General features: G+C 38.6%; 1 protein-coding gene across 2 annotated transcripts in view; it reads left to right on the plus strand.

Annotated features, from left to right (window-relative positions):
- LOC126237070 (myrosinase 1-like) overlaps nucleotides 1-15,392 on the plus strand; it is a 227,900-nt gene that overhangs the window by 197,337 nt on the left and 15,171 nt on the right. For both annotated transcript variants that reach the window (XM_049946869.1, XM_049946876.1), the window contains one exon: nucleotides 7,459-7,599. In XM_049946869.1, coding sequence (XP_049802826.1) covers nucleotides 7,459-7,599 — 141 coding nt within the window. The remainder of the gene's footprint in view (nucleotides 1-7,458; nucleotides 7,600-15,392) is intronic.

Genomic DNA, 15,392 nt, shown 5'->3' on the forward strand with positions numbered 1-15,392 from the left:
GAGGTGCCACGGTAACGGCTGGCAATTGGGTGATTCGTCGCTGAAGACACTCAGATCTGAGGTGGCCTTCTTTGCCGCACCCGGAACAGGTCTTGGGTTGGCCGTCGTATATGACAACCGCGCGGCACCCGCTAATTTGCAGGTAAGATGGCACGTGACGATGGAGATCGATGGTGATCTGCCGTACACCGTTAAGAACGGGGTACGTTTGGAATTGCGCCCAGCGTTCGGCAGTGTGGCCATGTACAGTGCCATATGGGCGGAAAGCCGCGATAACGTCTTCCGCCGGGAGCTCGAACGGGAGTTCGAAAACTCGTATGGTGCGCATCCCTAAGCCGGCGTGGTCGACAGTGACCGCTCCGACATTGCCGTCGGCGTGGCAAAAGCGTAATCCATGGTTGGTGTCACGAAGTATTCTTTCACATACCGCGTCACTGACGACTTTGACGTACACCGTATTGCCTAATATTGATAAATGGATGCCCAAGATGTCGGAAGCTGGGATCTTAGCAACGTCGCGTAGGAAGCGTTCCACTTCCAAGGCCCTTGGTCGTGCGTAGTCGTTGGAGAAGCTGAATCGTAATGTTGATTTTCTAAAACGGTTGGCCATGGTTCTAATGCACGTAAGCGACACGTAAGTGACGGCCACGGAAATGTAAACAACAGCGAGCGTGCGCGCTGGCGGAAACAACACGTCCGCACTGCACGGCGGCGAAAGCCAGACTGACACTAGCTGACACGCAGCGATAACAGCTCCAGAAGTGAACAACATTTCATTCAGAACTTCTGCATTCCACAGCGCTGTGGGATAATGCATATCGACAGGTCAATACTTATGAGAGATAAACAGTTATACCTTTTCTTTTGCACTGCACGACGTTTTCAACAAACAGATAGCGCAATAGAGTAGCTCAAGTGGAAAGGAACACTTCCTATTTTAATTTATGCATCCTACACTGTTGGCAGTTCTGTGTTGGTGCCAGTTACGTGATTTTATTTTGGTGATTACAAAATAAAGTTGAATGCATGCACTGGGTGGCCGAGGCAGCTAGTTCATGGTGATTCGGTCAACCAAGTAAATGAATTTACTGAACATGCTGCAAATTGATACAGGGAGCCTGTGTGTCAGAATTCTCAGCCAGTGTGGTACAATGGCGTTATGATAGCAAAATGAGCCACTGAGAAGAGGATTTGGTGGTCTGTTGAGCTGATGATAGGTTTATATATCTATGGTCTGGGTTCGATTCCAACCTTGGTCAACGATATTAAATAGGGAGAGACAGATTCCATTCTCTTCTGGCAACACAAAATGAAGAAGATATAGTGGTATTGTGGTCTGAAATTCACATTAAAAATGATATTCCTTCTCTACCAAGCAGACGTTAGGTTGAGCCACAATAAAGTCTGGAGTGGCGACATGTAGAAACTCTATGACCAGTAACCTTTCTTATACTAGTTATTTATTTCTAGTGACGAAACAAACTCTATGTAGGCTCACAGTACACTTATTCCATCTTTTATCTGAGCTTCTGTATGCCGATAAAATTGGTTCTGAACTGGGAATGCAACTCAGACCGCACTTAACGCGGAATTTGATCCATTCGTGACAATACAGCTCGGCTACAATTTGTTGTTTGTTCAAAACTGCAGATTCCGCAACATCTCCACATATTGCGCGTGAATGGGTTCGAATCCTGGCTCGGCACTAATGATTTCATTATGTATTATCATGCTCTAGCATGAGAACACCTATCTGCTAGTGGATCATAATTTCGATTTTTAATGTAGTTTCATTCGTTGTCAACACTAACGATATTTGGCGTCTTTGACTCCCAGTGAGACACAGAACTATTTGCGAGATCACTCTAAGTTCAAGATGTTATTCCGAGCTGCTGGTGGTGAAAAATTCGGTAGCTGACGCCTCTTTGTGTGTAGTCAACAAAGATATGTGTGGGGCTCTATTCCCAGCCAGCACGGAACTCTTCATCATATTATTTCTAGTTCAAACATGCTCACATGTCACTGCTGGTGCAACAAACAAACCCATATTTAACGTTTGTTTTCCCTACAATATAACAGCGATAGGTGCCGGGTTGGAGTCCTGGGAAGGAATAAATTAATGTTTCGTCTTGTCATTTCAGTTAAAACATCTAGCTACTGCCGAGAAAATCCGATATGTCACAGTTGATTGTGCTTTGATATCTATCCGATTAGGTTCTGGGTTCGAATCCCTGTTCAACACAAAGCTTAACCTCACGGCATTTCAAATAAGTTACTTGTTAAGAAGCAATAGTTAACATCTCTCGTAGTTCGTCAACAGGGACAATAGGTGCTGGGTAGGAATTCGCGTCCTTTAAAAATGTTTGCGTTATGTAATTTAAAGTTGGTATTTGCTAATTGATACCGTCTAAAATCGAGGTATATCTCTCTCTGTATGCCTAATCAGGAATGACTGTTAGTTTCCGTCAGCCACGAAATCTTTGCTTAGTTTGCATGACCTGGGTTTGAATCAATATGCAAAACGAGACGGTTCGTCGTGTCATTTGATGTTCATACATATTCTCAACGAGCTGCTCGTGAATAACTTAAATTTTTAATGTAATTTTGTGTTAAATAATAAGTACGGTATGTTACTTTGAAGAGGAAATCATGAATACGACGAACTTACTACGTGCATTACCTATCTGACGTAATAATGAGAGTGGTAACATTTCAGGTATGTCATTTATTGTAATAAATGTGAGCTTACAAGCCTTAAGGACAGTCTTACCTGTGATAAGATGTTCCCTGATATTTGTAGTATCGTAGTATTACTTTACATCTTGAGTTATTGCGATACAGAGCAGTGTTTTCTAGTGGTGACTTGTTGGAACCATTTTCAATAGTCAAACGACTGTACCAAGGAGCGATTAGAGGACCTGCTAGACAGCTGCATTATGTGGGTTGCATGAGAATCAGGCGAAATGCAATTCAGGTCGTTTGGATACTTTTGACCATGACTGTACAAGTACCATTTTCCACCCTGCAGTCTGTCTCTTTAGCTGAATGGTCAGTGTGTCCGATGATCGTGTGGATGACCTAGATTTTATTCCTAGTTGGAGGACTTATATGGGGTGCACTGAATCTTGTGAGGAAAACTGAGGAACTGCTCAACTGATTACTAACAGATCCAAAGTTGAAAAAAAACCTTCAAGAGTAGTATGTTCATCACATATCCCTCCTCTGATGCCACCATTGGCAGAGAATAATAGGGCAGTCAGTTGACTTGATTGGCTCACGTAGGGCCACAACGCATAACTTTACTTTTTCTTCACCTTTGCATGCAAAAGCTGTTGTCTCAGTTTATCTGTTGTGTCGACACGAGAGCCGACACAGTGTTTGAGGGGGCCGAGATGCACGCTATTTGTGCACGAAGGATGGCGTGAGGTCTGAAACAAGATACGTAATGAATGCTATAAAGAAAAGTACGTAGCTCCTTGAATACTTAACTTGAATCCATCCTTGTGGTACATCGCTCTTGACTATACAAGTGAGACTCTCTAGATACAAGCTATGTAAGGCTAATGGCGCCTTGCTAGGTCGTAGCCATGGACTTAGCTGAAGGCTATTCTAACTGTCTCTCGGCAAATGAGAGAAAGGCTTATCAGTGTAGTCGCTAGCAAAGTCGTCGTACAACTGGGGCGAGTGCTAGTCAGTCTCTCGAGACCTGCCGTGTGGTGGCGCTCGGTCTGCGATCCTGACAGTGGCGACACGCGGGTCCGACATGTACTAATGGACCGCGGCCGATTTAAGCTACCACCTAGCAAGTGTGGTGTCTGGCGGTGACACCACATTATCAACGTGGCTACACAACTACGAACTGGCAGTTTCATCATATTTATTACAAGAACAGTAAATACAGCTCTAAAGCTTATGTGAAGTATCAACATAAATATATAAGACCAATAGTGATTACTTGGTCAAAAAGACACAGATTTTAAGTCCATTCAAGTGGCACGGGCAGGCAGGGTGTCATCCAGCAAATAGGTGCTCTCAGACCACAGTAGAGCTCTCAGCGACACTCGTATACTAAATGTTGACAACTCATTGGTAACTCAAAGACAACTCATTGTCACTTGGTTCATACACTCTCTCCCCCCTTTCTAATACACAAGTGATAGCCCACTGTCACACTCCAGTTCAGTGCATGTGATGCCTTTTGGAAGGTAGTGTGGTAATGCTGGTGCCCTCTGGCTATGTTGGCACCATCTGTGAGCTTTACCTGAACTAGGTGGTGGTTATGCTGTTCATGTCTGCCAAGCAGGCAACCCTGCAGATATGACTGTATCCTGGGAGGTCACAATGTTCTGTACCACTGGGATATGTGGACTGTAGTCTGGGTGAAGTAAGATAAGATGGATCACACCAGGAATAAAAATATCAAGTGAGAGGAAAAGGAAGCTACACAATCAACTGAAGTACAACAAAGATCCTGGTTTTGTAAAGTGTTAGAAACTATAAAACTATTTTTTAAAAGTTGTGAAAGCTTCAAAACAAATGGCAAATAACAAATTCATTCTAGGGCAGAAAAATAAAACAAGAGCAGTATGGTCTGTAATTAAGTCTGAATTAGGTGTCCAAAATCATAAACAAGACATTTTAGAAATCAAACTTAAAGAAAAATCGGTTGTAAATCCATCTCAAATATCTGAGTGCTTCAATGAGTACTTCATAAATGTAGCAAAATCTGATTCAGACATAGCAAATTAGGAGCAGAAAGTAAATGGTTTTGGGTTAAAAGGCAATACCAGTTAATGTCTCAAAAATTCAACACAGTCCCAGCAAAATTTGTTGAAAATGTCATACTCTCTTTAAAAGACAAAAACTCTGCTGGCTGGGATGGGATACACACCAAAATAATAAAAAAAAGTTTACAGAATAATATCTCATCCTCTCTCTCTCATAATAAACAATTCCTCTGAAGAAGGTTACTTCCCTGATCTCTCGAAATAAGCAGAAGTAAAACCATTGTTTAAAAAAGGTTCAAAAGATGACATGGAAAATTATAGCCCCATCTCTATACTCCCTGACATATCAAAAATATTTGAAAAAACTGCTGCTTTACAGATACAAAACTTCATCACACAGAATGATACCATTTCACATAACCAATTTGGCTTCCAACAAGGCAAACACACAGTAGATGCGATAAACGAATTTATCGAAAAAATTACTTAATCACTAGATAGGAAAGCTAACGTCACCTGTATATTCGGTGATCTTACAAAAGCATTTGACTCTGTAAAACATGCCCTGATGCTTTTCAAACTCAGCAGGTATGGAATAAGGGATGTTGCTTTGAAATGGTTTGAATCATATCTCTTGGTGAGGAAACAAAGGGTAGTAATCACATCAAATGTAGCAGATCACTTCTCCAAGTGGAAAACTGTGTCACAAGGTGTTCCTCAAGGCTCAATGCTTGGACCTATTTTACTCCTATCCTATGTAAATGACTTGCCTCTCAATATAAATACTCATTTAACTTTGTTTGCATTGATACTTCTGCCCTAGTTGAAAATGAAAATTCTGGCAATATACCACAGAGTGTCATGAATACATTAAGTAAGCTGGAAACATGATTCAGTCAAAATAGCTTAAGGCTAAACATTTCACAAACCCACATGATGGGTTTTAAAACCAAACATTCAAAAACTGAAGAAATCTGTGTCATTCACAACAATCAAAAAATGGAAGAACTTGACTCAGTCTGGTTCCTGGGAATAAACTTAGACAGAACTTTGAGTTGGAATTCTCATATAGAATATCTAGCAAATAAATTAAGCAGTCTTGCATTTGAAATGGAAATTTTAGCCTGAGCCGCTTATATGGCCACCAGGAAAATAGCATATTATAGCTACTTTGAATCAGTTATTCAATATGGAATAATTCATTTGGGAAATTTGGTAAATGTTACACGAATTTTAAAGTTGCAAAATAGAATCATTCACAACATGTGCTCTGCACAGCCGAGGGCATCATGTCGACCATTATTTAAAGACCTAAAAATATTAACTGCCCCTCTTTATACATCTTTGAGGTGGTTTTTTCCTATGCCGCAGAGCTGATCTATTCAAAAAAAATCATTTTGAACACTCATATGACACAAGACATAAAGAGAACTTCATGTTCACCTCTCATCACTTAAAACTGCATGCTCAGACTCCTTAGTATATAGCCATGAGAATTCACAACACAATAGAAGTGTGTGACATAATGAATATGAAGGTAAATATTTTAAAAAGCAAGTTGCATGATTTTCTAATTGAAAAATGCTACTACTCTGTGGAAGATTACATGAAGGTGAAGTGATACTTTGAGTTGGACCCCTAAAATGGAATAAAAATTTATGATAGTTATAGTAAATATAAATACTATAAGTTTGACAAATTGCAACTAAGTAAACGCTCCACAAAGTATTATTGTAAATGTGACAAAATTTTAAATAAGAAAATTGTAACCTTAACATGTCTCCTATACATCTGACGAATGATCTGAAATTGTGTATGTTATGAGATGAATAAAACACATTTCACATTTCAAAGATCATCCCATTGGCTATGCAAACTGACATGTTGCTGACCTATGAGCAGTAGATAAGCACTGCCATGACGGCCAGTGGCCCTATTCTAGCTAGACTTATTTTAAAAATGTTGTACTCTTTTAAACAAAATTCTTTCCCATAAAGCTGACAAGCATTTCCTGTTGAACTGAACAAGCAAGTGCTTCTTCATTGCTTGTCAATGAACATCTCATGGCAGGAATGGCAGTCCCATAACAGCTAGAGAATAAAATAAGTGACTATTTGACATCTTGAGCTGAAGCTAAGATGATGTATTACTGTGAGAATGTGTAAAATAAACCAACCCAAAAAGTCTCTAAAGGAAACTGACTTTCTGCTCCTGAAGTAGACAGATTTGTGTATTGTGTGTAACATCAATTTTTTGAAAAAAATATTGCAGACATAAACAGTTTCTAAAATATAACATCATCATTACATATGATTTTGTGAGTTATGCAAAATATTATAATACAATTTGCCACCACCCTGTCAACTAATCAGAAAATAATACATCGAAGATGATGGAAAAGTTGTCTAATGTTAATCCAGATGGCAGAATCGCAATAGTAACACAATCCGTAACTACAAGTATTATGCATGTTTATTTTATGCCATTATAACTATTATTAAAGATAATTTTACTTCACTTAATTTCTTTCATTTTCCATATTGAATCCTATTTGTCAGTATGACCTGTAGTTTCAACTCTCATTCCCTAGTAATTCTTTCTGATTTGGTGTGCATTTCTTTAAAGGAAACAATGTTTTCTATTAAACATTAAAAATGTCTGTCAGCTTCCCTTAACATTTGCAGTATTTCTACGAGTGAAAAGAGTAACATATTCTTATTTATATATGAAGATAGCGCCCTGGGGTCTCAACAAATTGCTGAACTGGATCAAGAATGAATATGACTATCCACCTGTAATGATAACTGAGAATGGCTTTTCTACAACCGGAGAAGAAGGGCTGCATGACACACAAAGGATCAACTATTTCATTGTATGTATAAAATTTCACTCTCTCAGGAATTTATTATTCTCTGTAGTTGCTTTTATTTATTACAGACCAACACAAAATTTCACTTTGTCTCAAATAATAATAATATGTGTAACAGTATTTTTGTTCACAAAAGCCATCACTGCAAGCTTCTGTTATTTTTTTTTACATGTACTAATGACAAACAACTGTGCTGGGTTGCATGTACTGTACTTATCGCCTGAAGCAACATATAATTGTATTGGAAACACCAGATTTAAGTCATGACACAGAAACAGGAAAAAAGTAAAAATCTAGCTTCTATAACTACAATTTTAGTGTAGCAGGCACTTCAGACTCTGACAGGAATGTAATATTATGAAGTGTGGCAATTAAGATGCCGGACTCTTGCTCTAACTCTTTATTGAAAAAACTTACACAAGTGAAATATTGTCCCCTTCAATGTAGTCCCCTCACTGATCCCTGCAGTGCGCCATGTGAATTTTCCACTTTTGGAAGCTGTACTGAAAGTCTTTTCCTGTTGAGGATAAAATACCAACCTTAAATGTGAGAGGAGGGAAGCATTTTAATTACCACTGATGCTGAGTGGGAAAAAATATACAGCTTCTCAAGTCCTGACTATAGTTGGACAGTGGTAATAGTGAATTCTCAATCTACTATGAATTCTCAATCTACCATTGGAGGATCAACTTAATAGTTTGGGCATTGACCATTCACAAGTACAAAAACGAATGAAAACTAGAAAATTTCCATCACACTTAATGAAAGGTCACGTAGTAACTTACTTGCTCCATATGATATCCTTGGAAGCTGTTGCTTCAGAAAGTCCTCAAAAATGTTGCTATTGTAAGAATCTTTAGATAAAACACGGAGTATAACACTTTTGCATCAAATTTTAAACTTGTCTTCTTAGAATCAGGTCATGTGCCTAGCTCTGTTGGAATTATTCTACTCTAAAGTGGAACAATGTATTAACAAATTCCTCACAAATCTTTGAAAATCCTCCACAGAAGCTTATGAGTTCTTGAAACAATTTTATGGTGATCAATGTCTATCTCATACACAAGTTTTCAAGTGGGTTAAGAGGTTCAAGGATGGTAGAAGAGATGTTGAACGTGATCCGAAATTGGGCCATCCTTCCATTTCGAAATCTAAAGAGAATGCGGAGGTCACTAGAATTGTTCGGGCTGCCCGACCATTCGAGAAATTTTAGAACTTGCCCACATCAATAAAAAAATTGTTAACAAATTTTGCTCAATGAACTGGGCATGACAAAGGTTTGTGATAAAGTGGTGCCAAGTATCCTCAAAAATGAGAAAAAGCAACATTGAGTGGATTGTTGTGCTGACATTCTTGAAAATACTGAAAATGATCCTGATTATCTCAGTGAAGTAATTACATGTCATGCAACATGGATATTCCAAAATGATTCAGAGACTACATGACAATTCATGCATTGCAAGAGCCCTCAGTCACATAGGAAGATGAAAGCATCATGACCAAATCAAAATTCAAAGCATTGATGATTGTTTTCTTCAATATTCGAGATGTTATCCATATTGATTGGGTGCCTGAAGGTCAGACTGTCAATCAAGCTTGTTATGTAACTATTCTGAAGACCGTCCATGAATGTGTGTGATGAAGGAGACCATATCTGTGGAAGAATTGCTCATGGAATCTTCACCAGGACACCACACTGGCCCATAATACAAGTTCTGTGAAGAGGTTTTTGGCAAGCAACAATGTATCAGTGACTTGCCTGGCCTAGCAGCATGCGATTTCTTCCTCACCCAAAACTGAAGTCTGCACACAAATGAACCAGGTTCGAGTCTGTCGATGCAGTAAAGGAAAGAGTGATGAGCCTGTTTGAAATGGGACGACCTCCCCATTCCTATATGAAAATCCTTCCTCATTCAACATTCTCTGAAGAGGTCATTTTAGCTCGAATTTTTAACTTTGTGAACTTTATACTCTTATATCTATACGTATGTACCCGTGGTCTAGGAGTAGCATCTTTGATTCATAATCAAAACGTCTTCGGTCCCGGGTTCGATCCCCGCCACTGCCTAAATTTTGATAAATAATCAGCATTGGCGGCCGAAGACTTCCGGCATAAGAAGTCAGCCTCATTCTGCCAACGGCCTTGTCAAAGAGGGCGGAGGAGCAGATAGAGGTTCAGGGCACACTCTTGTCCTAGGGGTGGGAAATTGCCCCTAAAGGCGGAAGAATCAGCAATGATCAACGACATGAGGATGCAGAAGGCAATGGAAACCACTACATTAAAGACACATAATGTGTATCCACAGGACATGTGGCCTGTATCTGAAGAAGTGTCATGATGATCTCTCCAATGGCAAAAGATTCCGGAATAGTCCCCCATTCGGATCTCTGGGAGGGGACTGCCAAGGGGGACGTTACCATGAGAAAAAGATTGAATAATCAATGAAAGGATAACGTTCTACGAGTCGGGGCGTGGAATGTCAGAAGCTTGAACGTGGTAGGGAAACTAGAAAATCTGAAAATGGAAATGCAAACTCTCAATCTAGATATAGTAGGGGTCAGTGAAGTGAAGTGGAAGGAAGACAAGGATTTCTGGTCAGATGAGTATCGGGTAATATCAACAGCAGCAGAAAATGGTATAACAGGTGTAGGATTCGTTATGAATAGGAAGGTAGGGCAGAGGGTGTGTTACTGTGAACAGTTCAGTGACCGGGTGGTTCTAATCAGAATCGACAGCAGACCAACACCGACAACGATAGTTCAGGTATACATGCCGACGTCGCAAGCTGAAGATGAACAGGTAGAGAAAGTGTATGAGGATACTGAAAGGGTAATGCAGTATGTAAAGGGGGACGAAAATCTAATAGTCATGGGCGACTGGGATGCAGTTGTAGGGGAAGGAGTAGAAGAAAAGGTTACAGGAGAATATGGGCTTGGGACGAGGAATGAAAGAGGAAAAAGACTAATTGAGTTCTGTAACAAGTTTCAGCTAGTAATAGCGAATACCCTGTTCAAGAATCACAAGAGGAGGAGGTATACTTGGAAAAGGCCGGGAGATACGGGAAGATTTCAATTAGATTACATCATGGTCAGACAGAGATTCCGAAATCAGATACTGGATTGTAAGGCGTACCCAGGAGCAGATATAGACTCAGATCACAATATAGTATTGATGAAGAGTAGACTGAAGTTCAAGACATTAGTCAGGAAGAATCAATACGCAAAGAAGTGGGATACGGAAGTACTAAGGAATGACGAGATACATTTGAAGTTCTCTAACGCTATAGATACAGCAATAATGAATAGCGCAGTAGGCAGTGCAGTTTAAGAGGAATGGACATCTCTAAAAAGGGCCATCACAGAAGTTGGAAAGGAAAACATAGGTACAAAGAAGGTAGCTGTGAAGAAACCATGGGTAACAGAAGAAATACTTCAGTTGATTGATGAAAGGAGGAAGTACAAACATGTTCCGGGAAAATCAGAAATACAGAAATACAAGTCGCTGAGGAATGAAATAAATAGGAAGTGCAGGGAAGCTAAGACGAAATGGCTGCAGGAAAAATGTGAAGACATCGAAAATGATATGATTGTCGGAAGGACAGACTCAGCATACAGGAAAGTCAAAACAACCTTTAGTGACATTAAAAGCAACGGTGGTAACATTAAGAGTGCTACGGAAATTCCACTGTTAAATGCAGAGGAGAGAGCAGATAGGTGGAAAGAATACATTGAAAGCCTGTATGAGGGTGAAGATTTGTCTGATGTGATAGAAGAAGAAACAGGAGTCGATTTAGAAGAGATAGGGGATCCAGTATTAGAATCGGAATTTAAAAGAGCTTTAGAGGACTTACGGTCAAATAAGGCAGAAGGGATAGATGACATTCCATCAGAATTTCTAAAATCATTGGGGGAAGTGGCAACAAAACGACTATTCTCGTTGGTGTGTAGAATATATGAGTCTGGCGATATACCATCTGACTTTCGGAAAAGCATCATCCACACAATTCCGAAGACGGCAAGAGCTGACAAGTGCGAGAATTATCGCACAATCAGCTTAACAGCTCATGCATCGAAGCTGCTTACAAGAATAATATACAGAAGAATGGAAAAGAAAATTGAGAATGCGCTAGGTGACAATCAGTTTGGCTTTAGGAAACGTAAAGGGACGAGAGAGCCAATTCTGACATTACAGCTAATAATGGAAGCAAGGCTAAAGGAAAATCAAGACACTTGCATAGGATTTGTCGACCTGGAAAAAGTGTTCGACAGTATAAAATGGTGCAAGCTGTTCGAGATTCTGAAAAAAGTAGGGGTAAGCTATAGGGAGAGATGGGTCATATACAATATGTACAACAACCAAGAGGGAATAATAAGAGTGGACGATCAAGAACGAAGTGCTCGTATTAAGAAGGGTGTAAGACAAGGCTGTAGCCTTTCGCCCATACTCTTCAATCTGTACATTGAGGAAGCAATGGTGGAAATAAAAGAAAGGTTCAGGAGTGGAATTAAAATACAAGGTGAAAGGATATCAATGATACGATTCGCTGATGACATTGCTACGAAAGTGAAGAATTAAATGATCTGCAGAACAGAATGAACAGTCTAATGAGTACACAGTATGGTTTGAAAGTAAATCGGAGAAAGACGAAGGTAATGAGAAGTAGTAGAAATGAGAACAGCGAGAAACTTAACATCAGGATTGATAGTCACGAAGTCAATGAAGTTAAGGAATTCTGCTACCTAGGCAGTAAAATAACCAATAACGGACGGAGCAAGGAGGACATCAAAAGCAGACTCACTATGGCAAAAAAGGCATTTCTGTCCAAGAGAACTCTACTAATATCAAATACTGGCCATAATTTGAGGAAGAAATTTCTGAGGATGTACGTCTGGAGTACAGCATTGTATGGTAGTGAAATATGGACTGTGGGAAAACCGGAACAGAAGAGAATCGAAGCATTTGAGATGTGGTGCTATAGACGAATGTTGAAAATTAGGTGGACTGATAAGGTAAGGAATGAGGAGGTTCTACTCAGAATCGGAGAGGAAAGGAATATGTGGAAAACACTGATAAGGAGAAGGGACAGGATGATAGGACATCTGCTAAGACATGAGGGAATGACTTCCATGGTACTAGAGGGAGCTGTAGAGGGCAAAAACTGTAGAGGAAGACAGAGATTGGAATACATCAAGCAAATAATTGAGGACGTAGGTTGCAAGTGCTACCCTGAGATGAAGAGGTTAGCACAGGAAAGGAATTCGTGGCAGGCCGCATCAAACCAGTCAGTAGACTGATGACCAAAAAAAAAAATTTATACCCAGTTTCAGTAGTAAACTGCTCTTTAAAATAATTACTACTAATGAGTTTACTGTCTCACATTAAATTTCACATTAGTATATTACCTGACTTATATTAGCAATTAATGGGAATAGGCCATTTGTTAATAATGCAACTTTGAAATTTTGTAATATGTTGCACCACATATTCTTGAAAATTTACCACTCCCCTATTTCTGAAAAGCTACGATGTTTATTCATTATGACTATTTTAAATGTCCACCCCTGGCAGCTGACTGGTCGGCGCGACAGATTGTCGTACCTGTTGGCCTGGGTTCGATTCCTGGCTGGGTCAGAGATTTTCTCCACTGAGGGACTGGCTGTTGTGTTGTCCATATCATCTTCATTTCATCCCCATCAACATTCAAGTCTCCAAAGTAGCATCAACTGGAAATACTTGCATCAGGGAAACGGTCTAGCCGAATGGAGGCCCCAGCCACAAATCATTTCCATTTCCATTATTTAAAATACGAGCTCTACTTGAGAGCAAATTAAAAAAGTGTTAATAACATCTCATTCAAAGTAATTTGTTTATAATTAACTAAAACGTAATTTAAATTGTTGTACTGCAAAATTCATTGAAATTTATATGTTGCAGCTGTAATGTAGCAGTCTTGGATTGTGTATAGGAGTATGTAATACACATTTTTTAGTGTATTGCTTGATACACTGTATAAAATGTTGTGTTATTGAATGATTTAATTTGACATCAATTACTCATTATTTAAAATTATTTGGAACAATGGAGGATTATTTGTGGACTGGTGCTAAACACATCATATCATTAACAAAACGATGATTAACAGTGATGGAAGTAAAGTATTTATCAGTTTATATTCATTTAGCACAAAATTTTCAAATTTAAAAGTGTAGTAACTCAATTATTTAACAGTTATTTTTGTATTACATTAACTTTTTGAAAATTCAGAAAGTCAGCATAAAAATCCAAACTGTTTAGTATTGTATAACATAATGTAAATAGTCACTTGGAGCATAAAAATGTGACTTTATTGCTGGCATGCATATAAATGTAAGTAGTTGAAATAATAAGTAATTTAGTTGAAATTTGCATATTTTACAACTGACTGTCTACAATTAAAATTTTATTAAAAAAGCAAGTTATTTAATGACGCAAACCGCATAAACAGCTTTCCACCTTATTGGAAAACGAACTGTTAATTTTCTGTGAAAATGTATTTTTTCTATACAGTTTTATAAAATGTATGAGTACCTATAAGATTATATTATGAATTGCTATTTTACTGTATAAGGAGCAGTGTAGGGCCAAAGCAGTTGTTAGTTATGGATTGTGTCACAGGAATTTTTAATGACAGTGCAAGTTTTGGTTAGTTGGAAAGAATAAATGAAGAAAATGTGTCAGTGTATTACTTTATTTTTAAAAGTTAACCTACAGGCATTGTTAAAAAATTCAGCATTATCCAAAAATGCAATGACCTAGTACATCTGTCAACCACAGGTGAACAACACAAACATCTCTGAACTCTTTAAGATAAATAATGTTTACTGCTCGAAAACATCAATGATTAGTAAACTCCTCAATTAATTGTTGAGGAAAATGCAGTCTGTAAATAGAAATTGGCACCAAATCCTTATGTTCTATTGGAGAGTAGGGACATTTCATGGTGCACTCACAGACATTTAAGCAACCATTTTTCCCACACTCCATACACAAACGGAGTAGGAAGAGTCATTAGTATGTGTTCCAATGGGAAGTACCCTCTACCATAATTCCACAGTGTTTTACAGATGTTTATCTATTTTTTAGAAGTAGACGTAGAAATATGTTTTGCTATTAAATCAATGAAAAAATAAGCTTTTTGAAGACAAAGCATAGCAATTTTTTTATTACATCAAGAGAAAAATTCATTATAGGAAAACTAATAAATTATGAGTCATAACTGCTAGCCAGTAACTATCTTCAGGAGGAAAGTATTGTGAGAAAAAAAAGTGTTGACTCTGTCCTAGTTTCCTCTTTACTCTTCCCCAACTTGGCCTATCTCCTTCCTGAGGAAGGAGCAAATAGTTCTGAAAGATAGGGTAGTGTCATTATTTTTGTTTTTATACATGTCTTCTGGCAGTATTAAATATCTTGTGAACCCACTGCTGTGCAGAAGAAAAGCTGCTCCTCCCCATTTATATTAATAGCCACTTCTATCTTCTATTGGAATCTTCGCTCCTGGAAATGATATACGTTCAGCCATGACAATAGTGGTGTGTTTAAAGGCACTGCTGCTTGCCAAGCAGGTAATGGGAAATCGCTATATTTGAATTGTGGATTCGACATTTCTGCATGTTAAATGAAAGTTTGATGATAATCTTTGTATCAGAGTATATAATTCCACTTGGAATGTTACACAAGGGAGCAAAGTCTACATGAAAATTATTTTTATGTCTTATATTGTGCCTGTGCAAAGTCAGCATTAGAATTCCAAGATTCA

Source organism: Schistocerca nitens, chromosome 1, assembly GCF_023898315.1.
Source record: "Schistocerca nitens isolate TAMUIC-IGC-003100 chromosome 1, iqSchNite1.1, whole genome shotgun sequence".
NCBI lineage: Eukaryota > Metazoa > Arthropoda > Insecta > Orthoptera > Acrididae > Schistocerca > Schistocerca nitens.